General features: G+C 39.6%; 1 protein-coding gene across 3 annotated transcripts in view; it reads right to left on the reverse strand.

Annotated features, from left to right (window-relative positions):
• RIC1 (RIC1 partner of RAB6A GEF complex) overlaps positions 1-11,852 on the reverse strand; it is a 134,462-nt gene extending 122,610 nt beyond the window's left edge. For 2 of the 3 annotated variants that reach the window (XM_045772356.2, XM_045772355.2), the window contains exon 1: positions 11,464-11,851. In XM_045772356.2, the coding sequence (XP_045628312.2) occupies positions 11,464-11,607 (144 nt within the window). In that variant the 5' untranslated portion in view covers positions 11,608-11,851. Of the gene's footprint in view, positions 1-11,463 lie in introns of all 3 variants that reach the window. The other variant, XM_045772357.2, reaches the window with a different exon arrangement.
• Between the last annotated feature and the right edge of the window lie 5,853 nt (positions 11,853-17,705).

The following is a 17,705-nucleotide window of genomic DNA, read 5'->3' on the forward strand; positions in this document are numbered from 1 at the left end:
CATTTTTGCCAAGTGCACATGGAATATTCTCCAAGACAGACCATAAATTAGGCCACAAGTCTTAATAAACTTATAAAGACTGAAACAATCAAAAGTATTTCTTCTGATCACAATAAAATGAAACTAAAGATCAACAGCAAAAATAAACCTGGAAACTCACAAATCATGTGGAAATTAAGCAACAAATTCTTAAACCAATGGGAAAGGAAAAAAAAATCACAAGGGAAATCAGAAAATACCTTGTGATAAATGAAAACACAACATAACCAAAATGTACGGGATGCAACAAAAGCAGTGCAAAATGGAAAATGTACTATTGTAAATGGTTATATTAAAAAAGAAAAGTCTCAAATCAATCTTACCTTACATCTTATGAGAACACAAAAAGAACAATTTAACCGAAAGCTAGAATAAGGAAATAATAAAGATTAAAGAAGAGACAAATAAAATAAATTAAAAAATAGAGAAAATCGGGGTGTGTGGGTAGCTCAAGTCAGTTAAGTGTCTGCCTTCAGCTCAGGTCAGGATCCTGGGGCTCTGGGATCGAGCCCCAAGTCAGGCTCCCTGCTCAGCGGGGAATCTGCTTCTCCCTCTGCTTCCCAATCATACTTGCGCGCGCCCACACTCGCTCTCTCTCGTGTTCTCTCTCAAATGAATAAATAAAATCTTTTTTAAAAAAGAGAGAGAAAATCAAAGAAACCAGGAGTTGGTTCTTCAAAAAGATCAACAAAATTATGAAACCTTAGCTAAAGAAAAAAGAAAGACTCAAAAAAACTAAACTCAGAAATGAGCAAGAAGACACTACTATGAACAATATGCTAACAAATTACATAACTTTAGGTGAAATGGATAAATTCTTAAAAACAACCAAGACTCAATCATAAAAAAAAAAAATAGAAACCTGAATAAACTTATAACTAGTAAGAATCCTGAATCAGTGATCAAAAACCTCCCAATGAAGAAAAGCCCATGACCATTTGGTTAGTGGATTCTACCAACATTTAAAGGAAAATTATCACCAATTCTTCTCTCAAACTCTTCTAAAAAATTGAGGCCGGAACATTTACTAACTTATTCTATGAGGCAACATTACCCTGATACTAAAGAAAAAGAAACTACAAGAAAAGAAAACTACGTACAGGTCAATATCCCTAAAGAATACAGACACAAAATTCCTCAACAAAACACTAGCAAACCAAATTCAATCGCATAAGAATTATAAACTATGACCTGTGTGTCATTTATTCCTAGAACGCAAGGATGATTCAACACATTAACAGAATGAAGAAAAAAACACACGACCATTTCAATGGATTCAGAAAAAGCATTTGCCAAAACTCGACACCTTTTCACGATCAAAACATTCAACAAACTGCCAACAGAAGGAAACCACCTAAACATAACAAAAGCCATATAGGAAAAATCTACAGCCAATGTTACATTCAATGGTGAAAAATGAAAAGAACAAGAAAAAAAAAAAAAAAACAGAAAAGAACAACAACAACAACAAAAAAAAAACCCAGAAAAGAATACATACAGTATTGGTGAGAAAGTGGAGAAACTGGAACCCTTGTGCATTGCCAGTGGGAATGTAAAATGGTGTAGCCACTGAGAAAAACAGTATGGCAATTTCTCAAAAAATTAAACATAGAATTACCATATACTCCACATATTCCACTTTGGGATATATACACCAAAGAACCAAATGCAAGGGCTCGAACACAAACGTTCCAGCAGCATTACTCACAACAGCCAAAAGATGCAAGCAACCCAAGTGTCCATCAATGAATGAATGGATAAACAAAAACAGGCTCTCCACCGAGCAGGGAGCCTGATGTGGGACTTGATCCCAGGACCCAGGGATCATGACCTGAGCCGAAGGCACACACTTAACCAACTGAGCCAACCAGGCGCCTCTACTTTTCATTTTTTTAAAGTGGTAAAATATGCATAACAAATTTACCTTTTTAATCCTTAAATGTATAGTGCTGTGGATTTAAGTACATTCACATTGTTGTAAAGCCATCACCATCCATTCCCAGAATGTTTTTCATCTTCCCAAATTGAAACTCCATACCCAGTAAATAATAATACTCTAATTCTCCCTTGTCCTGTTACCTGGCAATCACTGCTCTATTTTCTGTCTCTATGAATTTCACTGTTGTGGAAACACAATATTTGTCCTTTAGTGATAAATTTATTTCGTTTGGCATGTTTTCAGGATTCTTTTATGTTCTAGTATGTACCAAGATTTGCTTTCTTTTTAAGGCTGAGTAATATTCCATTGTGTGTACATATTTTGTTTATCCATTAACTGACAGAGCTAGACTGAACATTAATAAGGATATAGAAGACTTGAACCATGTCAACCAATTTAACCTACCATTTAGAGAACACTCTGCCAATAGCAGAATATTCCTTATAAGTGCACATCAAACATTTTCCAACACAAGGCATATGCTAATCCATAAAACAGGTCTTAATAACCTTAAAGGAATAAAATCATTCAATGCATAGTCCCAAGCCACAATGGAATTAAGTTAGGAATCAATAACAAAAAATTTGGGAAATCCTCAAATATTTGGAAATTAAACCACATACTTGTAAATAACACATGTAATGATTCAAAGAAATGATTAAATTTTAAAAACTGAAGTGAAAATAAAATTAGTGCATATCAAATGTTTGGTGGGGGAGAGATGAATAGGCAGAGCACAAGGGATTGCAAGGGCAAGGAAAATATTCTACACGATATTACAATGACAGATACAGGTCATTATACATTTGTCCAAACCCACTGAACATACAACACCAAACCCAAAGAAAATAATTTAAAAATCAATGCAGAAAAAAACAGAAAACACAAAATAGATCAGTAAAAGATCAGTAAAACCAAAAGTTGGCTCTCTGAAAAGATGTACAAAATTGCTAAAATTTTACCAAAACTGATGAGAGGAAATGCCTGAGATTCCACATTAATTTTAGGATGGATTTTTATATTTCTATCAAAAAGAAAGCCCCGGATCACAGTAATCTCTAAACTGCTTTGGGTAGTACTGGCATCTTAATAATCTGTGAATATAGGATTTCTTTCCATTTATTTACATCTCTAATTTCTTTCAGCAACGGTTTTATAGTTTTCAGCATACAAGTCTTTCACCTCCTTAGTTAAGTTTAATCCTAAGTATTTAATTCTTTTTGATGCTATTGTAAATCGTTTTCTGAACTTCATTTTTGGATGTTCATTGTTATTGTACAGATATGCAACTGATTTCTGCATGTTGATTTTGTGCTTTGCAATTCTGCTGAACTTGTTTATTAGTTCTAACAACAACAACAACAACAAAAGCTGAGGGGCACCCAGGTGGCTCAGTTGGTTGAGCATCCAATTGTTGGGTTTTGGCTCAGGCCATGATCTCAGGGTTGTGAGATCAGCCCCGTGTAGGGCTTTGTGCTCAGCACAGAGTCGGCTTGAGATTCTCTTTCCCTCTCCCTCTGCCCTTTCCCCGACTTGCACATGCACACTCGTGCTCTCTCTTAAATAAATCTTTAAGAAAACAACAACAACAAAAAAAAAAACCTATGAGAATTAAGTTTTGGCAAGGCTCCAAAACAGCAATATACAAAAATCAATTTTGCATCTATATACATATAACAATCTGAAAATGAAATTAACAATTACATCATGAGAGCATCACAAAAGATAAATAAAATTACCTGGGAATAAATTTAACAAAAGTGAAGACCTGTGCACTGAAAACTACAAAATAACGCTAAGAAAAAAAAATTTTTAATCTAAATAAATGAAAAAACACTGCATAGCATGTTCACAGACTGGCATATTCTATACCATTAAGATACCAATTCTCTCTACTGATCTAGTGCAATCCCCTCAAAATCCCGATTTTTGTTTTGGGGTTTTTTTTGTTTTGTTTTTGGTAGAAACTGACAAGGTAATCCTAAAATTTATACAGAAATGCAAACGATCTAGAATGGGCAAAATAATTTTGGAAACAAAATAGGACTTTTTCTAAACTTGCTACAAAGCTACAGTGTGATGCTTGCATAACAGACATATTGATGAATAAAACATAATAGGAAATTCAAAAATAACCCTTTATTGTTACAGTCAATCGATGTTTGAAAAAGGTACCAATGCAATTGAATAGTGAAGAGTCTTTCCGAAATTGTGCTAAGACAGCTGGATCTACAGGTTAAAAACACTAAAACAAAAACAAAAAACACTGAACTTAGATCTTTACAAACAAAAAAGTCAACTCAAAATGGATGACAGACCTATGTATAAGAGCTTAGATTATAAAACTTATAAAAGAAAACATAAGATGTTATGACCTTGCATTGGCCAAAAGCTTTTTCAGCACACAAAAAGCATGATTCATAAAAGAAGAAAAAAAAAAAGGCTAGACTTCATCAAAATTAAGCTTTTACTCTCCAAAAGACACTAAGAACCTGAAAATCCAGAACCCTTACAACTCACTAATGCAAAAACACTCCAATTAAAAAAAGGGGGGTGCAAGGATCTGAATAGACATGTCATCAAATAAGGCATACAAATGACTAATGAGCTCATGGAAAGATGGTAAACATTCTCAGTTATTAGAAAAGTACAAATTAAAGTCACAATGAGATACCAGTACAAACCCACTAAATTGACTGTAATAAAAAAGACTTAAAACACAAGTGTTGAGAAGGATGTGGAGAAACAGAACCTTTCATACTTTGCCGGTAGGACTGTAAATGCTACCACTACTTTGCAATAGTTTGGCAGTTTCCTAAAAGCTAAACATCAACTTACTAGATGACCCAATAGTTCCATTCCTCAGTATCTCCCCACAAGAAGTAATACCATACATCTTTGCAAAGACATACATACAGTTGTTTACAACAGCATTACCCACAATGACCCCATAACATAAACAACCAAATATCTATCAACTGGTAAATGGATTTTTAAGATGTGGTACAGCCACACAATGGAATAATACTCAGCTATGAAAAGGAGTACCACAAAAACAGTATGCTAAATAAAAGCCAGACACAAGAGACCACACATTATAGGATTACCTTTCTAAGACATTTCTAGAAAAGCCAAATCTAAAGGGACAAAAAAAGGCCAATGGTTTCCTGGGGCTGGAGCGGGAGAAGTTAAATGCAAATGAGCATGATACTTTTTGGGTTACTATAAATGTCATAAAACTAGACTGTGATGATGGTTGTGCAACTCTATAAATTTATTAAAAATCAGTGTACATTTATAATGTTTATTTTATACACCTCAATAAAGCTGTTAAAAAATTAAACCACAGCAAATTCTACTGTATATCCACAGTAATATTCAAAATCTCATATGTAAATTTATGTATGATTTATTATGGATATAAGGCAAATCACTGGGTGAGACAGGTTTGGGATAGCAACTCAAAGCAATTATGACAAATTTAAAAGAAAGGTAACATACCCTGATCCCAAACAACTGATGCTTGATAGTCAATAAAGTATTTTTAATTAATTCTCTCACTTTGTGGCAAGTTTGAATTCTAGATTATTTTTAAATGCTTTTAAATTGTGAATTTATTCTGATTTGATAAATTGCATATTTAGCAGTAAATACAATGCCTTAACACAGTATTTCCTATACCACCATTTCAGGTGACAGTCACTATACTATTTAATCATACAGTGAGAAAATAATTTCTCCAATTCTTCTTCAATCTTTTTGATTTAGGTAAAGAGGAAATCTGTCAGAGGTGCTAGTTTACCTCTGAACACTTCTCATGTATCTGCTAACTGCTCCTTTTAAGACAAAGGAAAGAGCCTTTGGCAGGAACCTAGATTTTCGTAACATTGTTTTCATTTTATTTCCTCACACAGTAACCCTGTATTCATCCAAGTGGTGCTAGCTTTCCATTTATTGCAAAGACAAAAATTATTTTGAAAAAGAATTTCAAGTTTAAAAGTTAGATTGGAGGGGCGCCTGGGTAGCACAGAGGTTGAGTGTCTGCCTCCGGCTCAGGGCGTGATCCCAGCGTTATGGGATCGAGTCCCACATCAGGCTCCTCTGCTAGGAGCCTGCTTCTTCCTCTCCCACTCCCCCTGCTTGTGTTCCCTTTCTCACTGGCTGTCTCTGTCCTGTCGAATAAATAAATAAAATCTTTAAAAAAAAAAAAAAGTTAGATTGGAGAAGTACTATCAAAGGATAGGGCAAAAATCATGAATGAGGCATGTGAAGGACCGAAATTCAAGAACCACTGCTTCCCATGATGTAAAGCACCTAGTCCACAGTAAACTCAGAATGAATGTTTACCTGTACTATGGGTCACATCAATGATTCACAAGCACCTGAAGAAGATGGGTGAAATGTCTTTATTTAAATGTTTATACTGCTTTTTTTTGTTGGGACCACCCTTTCCACAGATCACTTCAATATAAACACAGACTGGGAACCAGGAGTTCAACTGGTGGTTATAAAACTGTACAACAGTTTAAGTTTTGGTAGAGGACTCTTTACCATGTACCACTTTTTCCCCTTAGCTTTATTGAGTTATAAGTGGCATACAACACTGCATATGTTTAAGATGTACAACATGTTGTCTGATGCACTCATATCTTGCAAAATGATTGCCACTACAGTGTTGGCCAATACCTGCACCATGTTTATCCTTTCTTTTCCATAGTGAGAACATTGAAGATCTACTATCCTGGCAACTTTTAAGTACATCCCCAGAACTTACTCACTTTACAGCTGAAGTCTGTACGCTTTAAACAACTCTCTATTGGCCATGCCTCCTAGCCTCCGGTAACCACCATTCTAGTCTGTCTTTCTATGCATTTGGCTTTTTTATATTCCACCGCTGTGCCACCCAGGCGCCCCTAACTTTTTCTGAATTTAACTTGTAATTTAGTACTACCATGTTTGTTTTTATTACGTCAACATTTAAAAACCTTCTATTTATTAAACCTTTAAAAAGTTCTCTGCTATGCATAGGATACCCTAAATTCATTATTTTTTAAAATACTTATTAAACATAAGCTTTTGTACAAAGCATTATGGATAGTACAAAAGAAGATCATCTCTGCCCTCCAGAAACTTAAAATCTAATTGGAGAATTAAATCATGTGTGCAGGGGCACCTGGGTGGCTCAGTTGTTAAGCGTCTGCCTTCGGCTCAGGATGTGATCCCGGCGTTCTGGGACTGGGCCCCGCATCGGGCTCCTCCGCTATGAGCCTGCTTCTTCCCCTCCCACTCCCCCTGCTTGTGTTCCCTTTCTCGCTGGCTGTCTCTCAAATAAATAAATAAAATCTTTTTTTAAAAAAAATCATGTGTGCAAAGCTTACAATACAAACATTAGTTCATCAAAAAAAATGAACCTTTCTGGTTATGATAAATAATAACTCACAGAGAAAGCAGGATTTCAACAGAAACTAAAGGATGGATAATATTCTGATAGGCAGAGATGGGGCAAGTGATCATCCCAAGAGGGGAGTGTCTCTGATAGCAAACTAAGGAGTCTGAACTTCATTCTTCAACCAACAGTGAACCTTAAAGGACTTCTGAGCAGTGAGTTTACACAGAAGGCTCTCTGGAGGCAGTCAGCAATAGAACAGAGTTGAGAAGGTAAGAAAGGGGAGAGGGAAAATGTAGGTAACAAATTGCATGACCTTCCTGAGGATTCACAGTTAACCATATACCTAATTCTACAACGTAGCCTCTTTGAACATCTATCTCCTTGTTCTCTATTATTAGCATACACCAATGAGAACATAAGTTTCTAGTCAGGGTTACTCAAAGACACATAATTCATTTCATAAGCTCAGTAATTATGTGCCTATTTCAGCTTTTTATTAGCAACCTTCACAGTGGTAACTCACAAAATTTTCATTTATCATATTAATACACTAACATCTTTGGATAGACTGTTCTGTTACGTGTAACATGCCCCTTCATTCCTTTCATATTTACCTATCTACCCTGTCTTTCACAGAAGGTGTTCAAAAATACTACTAAGGGTAATTTATATATATGAAATAATGACCTGAAAATTGAGATAAGACTAATTTAGAATCACAACATTCTAAGGTAACATTTTGTGTTTCACATATGTGGACTTTAATATTCATAGTTCAACAGTGTATTAGAGAAATAATTCTAGGCTCTCTAGCACAATACAAAACACCATCTCCCACAACACTCATAAATGGGTCAGTCATAAACCATAACATGACTTAAACCGCAACTTCAATCACAAAGCTGAAACTAGTCCTTTTACAATACCCTTAGCAGAAATACAGTCAATTGCTCCATCAATTAAGAAATATCTCTACCACCCCAATCTAACATACATGTGCTAAAACCATTTTTTGAGCACCTTTTTTTGGGTTCCAAAATATATGGATGATTGATCCCTGCTGTAAATTCCTGAGCGTTTTAGAACTTCTAAGTAGAATCAAAAAGTAGAGAAAACAAATTTACATCAAGATGTTACACTAAAAAAAAGTTACACCTTCACACTAAAAATAAAAAAGCAAAGTGAGTATCTGTAGAAGTCTTTTGTTCATAACCGCATACAGGGACACCTGGATGGCTCAGTTGGTTAAGCATCAGACTCCTGATTTTGGCACAGATCATGGTCTCAGGGTCGCGGAATCGAGCCCCATGGGTGACTCCGCGCAACTGAGCAGGGAGTCTGCTTGGAATTCTCTCTCTCCTTCTGCCCCTCCCCACACGCACACCCCTGCACGCACTCTCTCTAAAATATAAAATCTTAAAAAAAAAAAAAAAAAAGAACACATATCTAAACAACATAGTAACTATAAGAGGTACAAAAAAGTTCACTAAAAGACCCATAAAATGTATACAAGTTATTCTTAGAGATTTTACTTTAGTGTTTTTATACTGTCATGACTAATCAACATTTTAAACACAGCAATTCTTTTGGACATTTTTTTAAAAACCACAGAACAACAGCTTAGACTATTAAATGCACGTTTTCTCTTTCATCCCTAAGTAACTTTAACTTACTAAGAGAGACCCAACAAAATTTCAAGTAAGCATTTCATATTATATCCTCACCTCTTTGTGCATGTCTCTCCTTGTCTCCAAATGCCCTCAAACAGCTTTTAAGACTTCAACTCCATAAAACCCTTTAGATCTTCAATATCCACTTTATTCTATAAAATTACTTGTATGTACAATATCTCTCCAAAAGCAAGGCTTTCGTGTTCTCATGTGAACATTTTAAACCAATTCACTCAAAATTGTGTAGTAACTGACAGCTTTTCAATTTAGCTAAAGGTGTTTTCACTTTTAAAAGAAGTTTGCTAACTGAAATTGATTTTAACTTACATAGTTTCAGTAAGTTTAGAAATTCACACACACACACACACACACCTTTCAGAGAGTGAAAACAGGCATATTCCAGGCAGAAGAGACTCAAAGCTGGAGTCTGGCACCTGTTTCCCATCATCCCAACTATATAATCACAGATCTTAAAATCATCTGATCCAATACTTGATTTTTAAAGTGATGAAGCTGATGCCAGAGATCAAGGTTAACCATTCATAAAGCCTACAGTAACATGCAACCTTCCCTAAGGTATTCTTGCATTTCAATTCACCTTATACTTGTGAACCCCCCCCCCCCCCCCCCGATTCCCTAGACCTAACTTTGCACATTGGGTCTTAATGGTAGTGACCCCAGGACTTCCGTAGAAAGTAGGTATCTACGTGTAGGATGTAAGTTTAAAGGAAGGAGTACGAATTGTTTTAAATTCCATGACTGCCTAATTTACATAGTATCCAACTGCAAAAGCAAAAACAGATTTTTAATACTCACAATATACCGAAGAAAGTTGAGGTACATTTTTGTTTCTTTTATAGAGCAATAAAGTAACCTACAGGCTTCTGGTCTATTCACCCCTCATGTAAGTTAGTTCTGCCTAAACTTAAATTAGGTCTACCTTTTTAGAGATAAATTTTAGGTTGTTAGAGTGAAATTCATACTCAATTCAGAAGACAATTTAAATTCAAGTTCTAATTATTTTTTTCTGCATGTACTTTAAAGATAATAGTTATATACGCCCAAGCAATCAAAAATTCTACTGGCTACACAATGTAAATGAAATAGTATCTCATTTAAAAACCAAATGATATACAATATACATATTCAAAAATGAAATCAAACACCAGACACAACAGTCACACTGCTGGTTATATAACAACCTCTTTTGTTTTGATATATATTTAAAACTTAAAGCGACCCAAACAACGGCAAATAGTCTGATTTACAGCCTAACTATGACAGTCACATAAAAAAAGATAACAGAAATATCTAAATCCCACCATCACTTTTACCAGGGCTGTGAGAATAGTCAAGGACTTTATGTAAGTATTCAAATGGTCAGTAAAGACAGTTGAGGGCTTTCACTAATTTAACTCAAGCCAGTAAAGCCAGTGTGCCACATAGATGTAATAGAGCCAAGGTCACAACCTATTTCCACGCGGACAAGTTAGCTATAAAAAGAGAAAAACTTCGCTCTGACGTCGATTAGTACTGCCTTCTTTGGGGAGGGGGGAAAAAAAAACCCAAACCAAGAACATTTTTTTTTATTCTGTCGCTTTTATAGACTGACCTAGAGAAGCGTTCGCGGAAAATGGGGTGTATCTCATCCACCAATTATTTTTGAAGTGTTTTTTTTTTCTCTTAAGTACTTGGTAATTAGATACAAGAATGAAAAACCAAAACTCGCAGAAAGCAAACACAGAACTCAGTTACAGGCTTTTCCCAAATCTTGTTATTTCCAGGTGTTAAATACCTGGGAGCAGCGGGGACAGATTTGAGTTCAACTTCCGCTCCTCCGAAGCCCCCTACAATTCTCTAACGAAGAGACCGAAAGCTGCGGAGAAGGGGACTAGCCCGAAAGTGGGCAGGAGATGTTTGGGGGTGAAGCGAGTAGCAGGACAAGCAGACCTTTCGTAAAAATTAAAAAATCCTGGCTGCGGCTGCTAGAACTAAGTTCTCGCAGGCCTAGGAAGTCTGGCACTGGGTGAAGCCCAATAGGCTTTCCCCAACTCCAGAACCACGGCCTTCAGCAGGGGAGGGCTGGGAACTCACAGCGCCCAGATTTCTATTTGTGGAAAGTTTAAACAAATTTGCTCCTCCGGGAATGGGGGAAGGGAGCGGAGGGCAAGTCTGGGCTCGGCTAAGGGGGCGCGCGGGGTGTGCGCGGTGCGCGGCCGCCGCTCCGACGCGGGTAGGCGCACGGATTTTCGGCAGCTGCCGCCGCATCTGCCCCCGAGCCCCGGCCGAACGGGCACGCGGCCGGCGAGGACCCGCCGGTCGGCGCCAAGGGGCAGGGGCGCGGGACTATGGGTGGAAGTTGAGGGCGGGACCGTGCCAGGGCTCCGGGGAGGGAGCGGCGAGAGGCTGCGGGCGGCTCTACTTACTCGGCTGTACCAGATGCTGAGGCGGACCGGGGCCAGCACGGCGAAGAAAGTCCTCTGGGGGTCGGACTGAACGTGGAAAGGCGCCTCGGCCGGGCTCCCCAGAGGGCACAGCAGCCTCTTGGGCCAGCCGCTCAGGAAATACATGGTCCGCGCGGAGCCGCCGACGCCGCGGCGCCCGGCGGCCCCCGGCCCCGTCCGTCACACTCAGCGGCCGGGGGCCGGACGCCCGCCTCCCACACCTCCACCGGCCGAGTCGTCAGCGTCGGCAGCGGCAGCTCGGGGCATCTGCCCGCTGGCCGGGCCGGGCCGACGCGAAGCTGGGCGACGAAGGAACCCTCGGATTGACGGGGCCCAGTGTGGGGGAGGTAGGGGGAGGGAGAGTCGGGATGGAGAGGGGGCGGGAGGAGCGTGGAGGCCCGCCCCGGCCCGGCCCCACCCCTTCCTCGGGCCGCACGGGCGTCACCACGCCGCGCCGCGTGGGTCGGGCCGGGGAGGGCTGCCGCGCGCACGCGAACTGGAGGCTTCTCCCCTCCCCCTCGCTCGGCTTTCTGAAGCTCCGCCCCAATCTTCGCGAGCGACCGCCGCGCTGCGTCAATACGCATGCGCTTTTGTCCCCTTCTTGCCCCTCTGTACCTCCCACTTGCAATCTGGAGCATATTGTTTGGGCCGGCGGGGGGGGGGCGGGGCAACCGCCTGAGACTTACAGGAAAGTGGGCTGAACGCAGCGAGACGCAGCTGCGGACTGACTGGACCCGTGGAACACGCCTGTCGCCCGGCCTAGCCAAATTTGACTTCCTTCGCCGATTGGTGAGGCCTGTGGGCCGGGCCTGGCGCTGCAACACGGGGGTAGAGGGGGCGGTTTTGCCGGGGAGCTCGAGTCACGTGACTTTCCCGGCTTGCCAGCTCCCCCCCATCCCCCCCGGGGCTGGGTTGTGGGGTCCTTTGCCCACTGAGCCCCTGTTGTGTGCCAAGGTCTGCAGTGAAAGCTCGCGATGGAGTTCCTGCCCTCGTGGAGTTTACAGCCCAGAGGGGGCTTTTATTCGATCCGTAAATAAACCACTTACGTGAAAGAGTCTGAGCCCTGTCCTCTTTCCTTCATGTTTCTGATTTCAATTTGTATTCATCTGTCCCTTTATCAACCACAGTGTTAGACAAGACAAGGCTGTCTCTTTTTTGCACCCTCAGTAGAGTATACGCTGCGAGACTTGGACATAATTTTAGAGTTGGAACGGATTTTAGAGTCTCTGTAGTTGGTTGTTTAACTTCTGGACCCCAGAGATCACCTTAACAACTGTTTCTTTTTAAGTATTGACCCAGCGATTACCTCTGAATAGGAGGAAGGTGTGAATGGGGATGGAGTGTATGTAGAGAGGGGGAAGGGGGAGGTCTAGATTAAAAGACTTGCTTCTCATTGTCTGCTCTTTTTGTTTGCATTTTTCCACTTTTTTTAAAATTAAAAAAATAGTTGGGTTAACCCAGGTTTAAAGCAAATGTTACATTAAAAAGTAGCAACACAAACAGCAAAAGAGGAAACAAAGTAACTTAATATGTATCAGATGTAGCGTTGCAGCTGGTATTCATAACAAAGTATGTAACTTTTCCATAGTTTTTTAAACATTCACTGCATTCCCCAGAAGGTGATCAAAGAACCCAGGATTCCTCGAATCAAAGCTGAAACGGCCTCACCACTCACTGGCCCCTTGTGGTCAGACAGTGTCTCCTTCCTGCTGTTTCCTCCCCCCCCCCCCCGCCCCCCGCCCCAGCCTGGAACACAGTGAGAATAGTAAACTCAGAAAATATGTGTCAAATGAAAATTGGATGAACCCTGATCCAGCTGAAGTACACCATTAGACAAATAAAGAGACCCAGGGAGGCTTCTTGACTTCAAAATAGAACAAAAACAGTGTTGCATCATACTTTCATCTGACTTACTCAGATTCAGTTATGCACTTGGCAGAAAGAGAGAGAAAATGAAAATCAGTTACAGTGCAGCAATTCCTCTGGCAATTTTACTGAGAATGTATTTGTCCCAGCTCCCCTTCACAGGGACTTTATTCTCATGTGCCTTCTAAGTGAAAGCATCTTACAGCACACATGCTTAATTTAAGGAACTTCAAAGTATTTTTTTTTTTTGCACTCAGTTTTAACTTCACTTGCTGAGTTTATTTATTTAAGAGAGGAGGGAGGGGCAGAAGGAGAGAGAGAATCTTAAGTAGGCTCCCCGCCCAGCGCAGAGCCCAATGTGGGGCTCGATCTCACAACCCTGAAATCACGACCTGAGTGGAAATACAAGTCGGACATTTAACCGGCTGAACCACTCAGGTGCCCCTACTTGCTGACTTTAGAATCGAATTCCCTTGCTACACTCTTGTGGCATTTCAGGTTTACAAAATATTTTCAAATACATGACCTGATTTAATTCCACAGTAAACCTTCAATGTGGATAATATTGGTGTGATGTGTATTCTCACTTTCTTAATGAGGAAACAGTACCAGCATGGTGGAGGAGCCTGGAGAGAAGTGCTCCTTCTTCCTGCAGACCCACTTATCTTTTTTTTTTTTTTTTAAGATTTTATTTATTTATTCGTCAGAGATAGAGACAGCCAACGAGACAGGGAACACAAGCAGGGGGAGTGGGAGAGGAAGAAGCAGGCTCATAGCGGAGGAGCCTGATGTGGGGCTCGATCCCATAACGCTGGGATCATGCCCTGAGCCGAAGGCAGATGCTTAACCGCTGTGCCACCCGGGCGCCCCCAGACCCACTTATCTTGAGACTCGACTGAATTGAACTCTGCTAGTGGCTGAGGCAGTGAGGGGCTGGGGTGGGGTTAGTGCCATATTTGACTCTCCACTGCCCTTAAGAGTTCCACATTGTGGTAGAAATTTATGGACTGACTTTTCCAGCTTTCAAATATCGTATTCTAACCTTACTTTTAAAATATACTAGCAATTCCATGCCCTGTTTCTTCCTCTCCTCCTCCTATCCCAGCACTATCACTAGTTAGTCAAACTTACGGAACTCTATCTGACCTAAGACTAAGCTGGTCAATGAAAACTAACAGGTGTGTGTTTTCAAACTAACAGACTTTTCTTTCTTATAAGAAATAATGTTGGTAAGGGTGTACAGAAACAGAAGTACATTTATAAACTGTTAGCAGGAGTATAATTTGGTACAGTTTTTCTAAAATGTAGTTGGAATCACATTTAAAAATGAAGAGATCTTTACGCATACCCTTGGCCCCAATTATTTCTATCCAATGATTATTTTCTAAGGAAACAAACACTGGTATGCACAGAGTTTAGCTTTAAGAATGTACCCCACAGGGGCACCTGGGTGACTCAGATGGTTAAGCGCCTGACCTCAGCTCAGGTCACAATCTCCAGGTCCTGGGATCGAACCCCATGTTGGGCTCCTAGCTCAATGGGGGTCTGCTCCCTTTGCCTGCCACTCCCCCTGCTTGTGCTCTCTCTCTCAAATGAATAAATAAAATTTTTTTTTAAAAAAAGAAGAAGAATGTACCCCACAGGGGTGCCTGGGTGGCTCAGATGGTTAAGTGTCCAACTCTTGATTTCAGCTCAGATTATGATCTCAGGGTCATGAGATTGAGCCCTGCATTCAGCTCTACGCTGGGCGTGGAGACTGCTTAAGATTCTCTCTTTCCCTCTCCCTCTGCCCTTCCCCTCATTCCCCCCAGCCTCATGTGTGCACTCTCAATCTCTCTAAAAAAAAAAAAAAAAAAAAAAGTACCCCCCCAAAAGTGTCATGAAGAGCAAATAATCTAAATGTCCCCAAAAGGACAGTAATTACAGTACTTTCTTAGAATGGAATAGTTTGTAAAAATAAAAAATTATGTTGGGGAAGAATATTTAATCATAGAGAAATATATTTACAATATCAAGTAATGAAAGCAAATTAAAGACAAAATGTAAAATATCCTATGTTCATGGGAGGAAAAATGTATGTGTGCCTAGAAAAAAAAAAAAGGAAGGCGAGCACTAACATACTGATGTTTACCCCTGATTATGGGTGCTGTTTATGTTCTCTTTTGGGCTTTTTTATATTTTCTATATTGTCTACCATGAACTCATATTACTTTTGTAATGAAAAAAAAAAGTTATGTGAAACAGAGTTAAATTGATAGTGATTGATAAAATCCCATTTGTCCTGCTTTCGGTGGGGCCCGCAATGGTGGCAGGTCAAAGGGAGTAAATGCAATAACGTGGAATGTCAGACACGGTCCCAAGACTAGTCAAAGGAGGGTTAGGAGGAAAGGCACTGTGCGTCACCAGACCAAAAGTAGGCCCTGTGGGCTTCACACGATCACAGACCTGTGACAAATGGCACAGAACCAGGACGGATCTGGGTTGTGAGCACACCACTCCGAATGTTTGGGACCTCCATAAAAGATGATGAAAATATTCACTGAAGATAATGTGCTTTAGTTTATGACTCTTTAATATGCTTTTAACATTCATCTTTATTACACTCTCATTATGTGCCATTGATATATTTGCTTCTGGGCTGGACTCTTGATTATCACTTATCCTGCTTGGAAGATGGGTAATGAATATCGAGCACAAGAGATATGATGTCTGAGTTTTGCTTCAGAGTAGCCTGGGGTGAGTGGAGAAGGTGGAATTATATATGAAACAAGGTTGGCCATGAGTTGATCATCTTGGAAGCTAAGTGATGGGTACTTGGGAGTTCATTGTGTTACTTGCTCTCCTTTTCCATATGGTTGAAATTTTCAGTAATAAAAAGTATAAACATTTAAATTAAAAACAGCATCTACTAGGTATTTACCCCAAAGATACAAATGTAGTGATCCAAAGGGGTACCTGTACCCCAATGTTTATAGCAGCAATGTCCACAATAGCCAAACTATGGACAGAGCCCAGATGTCTATCAACAGATGAATGGATAAGAAGATGTGGTATATACATACAATGGAATATTACTCAGCCATCAAAAAATGAAATCTTGCCATTTGCAATGATGTGGATAGAACTTGAGAGTATTACGCTAAGCAAAATAAGTCAATCAGAGAAAGACAATTATATAATCTCGCTGGTATGTGAAATTTAAGAAACAAAACAGAGGATCAGAGGGGAAGGGAGGGAAAAATAAAACAAGATGAAATCAGAGAGGGAGACAAACCTCTTAATCATAGAAAACAAATTGAGGTATGCTGGAGGGGAAGGTAGGTGGGGGGATGGGGTAACTGGGTGATGAAGATTAAGGAGGGCACGTGATGGAATGAGCTCTGGGTATTATATACAACTGATGAATCACTGAATTCTACCTCTGAAACTAGTAATACATTATATGTTAATTAAATGAATTTGAATAAAAAATATTAAAAATAAATAGCTAAAAAACATAATAATAAAAAGAGCATCTCAGTAACTTTGGTCACATGTGACTCACCAGGCTACCTTGTCCCCAATCCTCCCAACAGCGTTAAATATGACTGGAAATCAATTAACCATAAAGGGAGGGTGGCTTATTTTTAATGGGCCTTTGTGGTTGTAAACAAGACTCTGGGCTGGAGCAGGAATATGAACTAGAAAAAACCGTGAGAAAGCCTACTGATTCCTAACCAAGCGAAATGGGAAAAGAGTTACTATTCTCTCCCCTCACTTTGTTCTTAGAAATTAAAAAAAAAAAAAATTGCTGGACACAGCAATTTTTTGAGTGAATTTCACTCAAATTCACCAACAATAACAATTGTTCTGTTTGACTATGTCTCATTTTCCATTATAAAAAATGTCATACCTGAATTTTCCATGTGCATTCTTTATTAAAATAGCAAGAAGAGTTGAAAAAAAATTGTTTAACTCCATTGTGTGAGATAGTAGAGAGCTTACCATAATTCTAATTAGGCCTCTCTCTCTCTTTCTCTTTCTTTCTCCTCCTCCTTCTCCCTCTCTATTCAGACAAACATGTCTTCACTAGTTTGGACAAAAATCCACAGTCATTGTGTTATTTCTTTATCTCTCATGTTTATCAGTTAGCTTGGAGTCAAATTTAATGCCTACTTACAACAATCCATTCCAGTGTCTAATAATTTTTACTTCTGTCCCATTATTGTTATGTTTTCCACTAGGTTTAATCTGACAACTTCAAGAATTAAAAACCCTGAGTGAATATAGTTCTAGAAATTAGCAATTTCCATGAAAATGTTTTATCAGACCAAACCTTAATGTTAACTGTATAACCTCAGTTTCGTGACAATCCAAAA

The sequence above is a fragment of the Ursus americanus genome, chromosome 34 (assembly GCF_024610735.1).
Source record: "Ursus americanus isolate L20-20 chromosome 34, mUrsAme1.1.p, whole genome shotgun sequence".
Taxonomy (NCBI): domain Eukaryota; kingdom Metazoa; phylum Chordata; class Mammalia; order Carnivora; family Ursidae; genus Ursus; species Ursus americanus.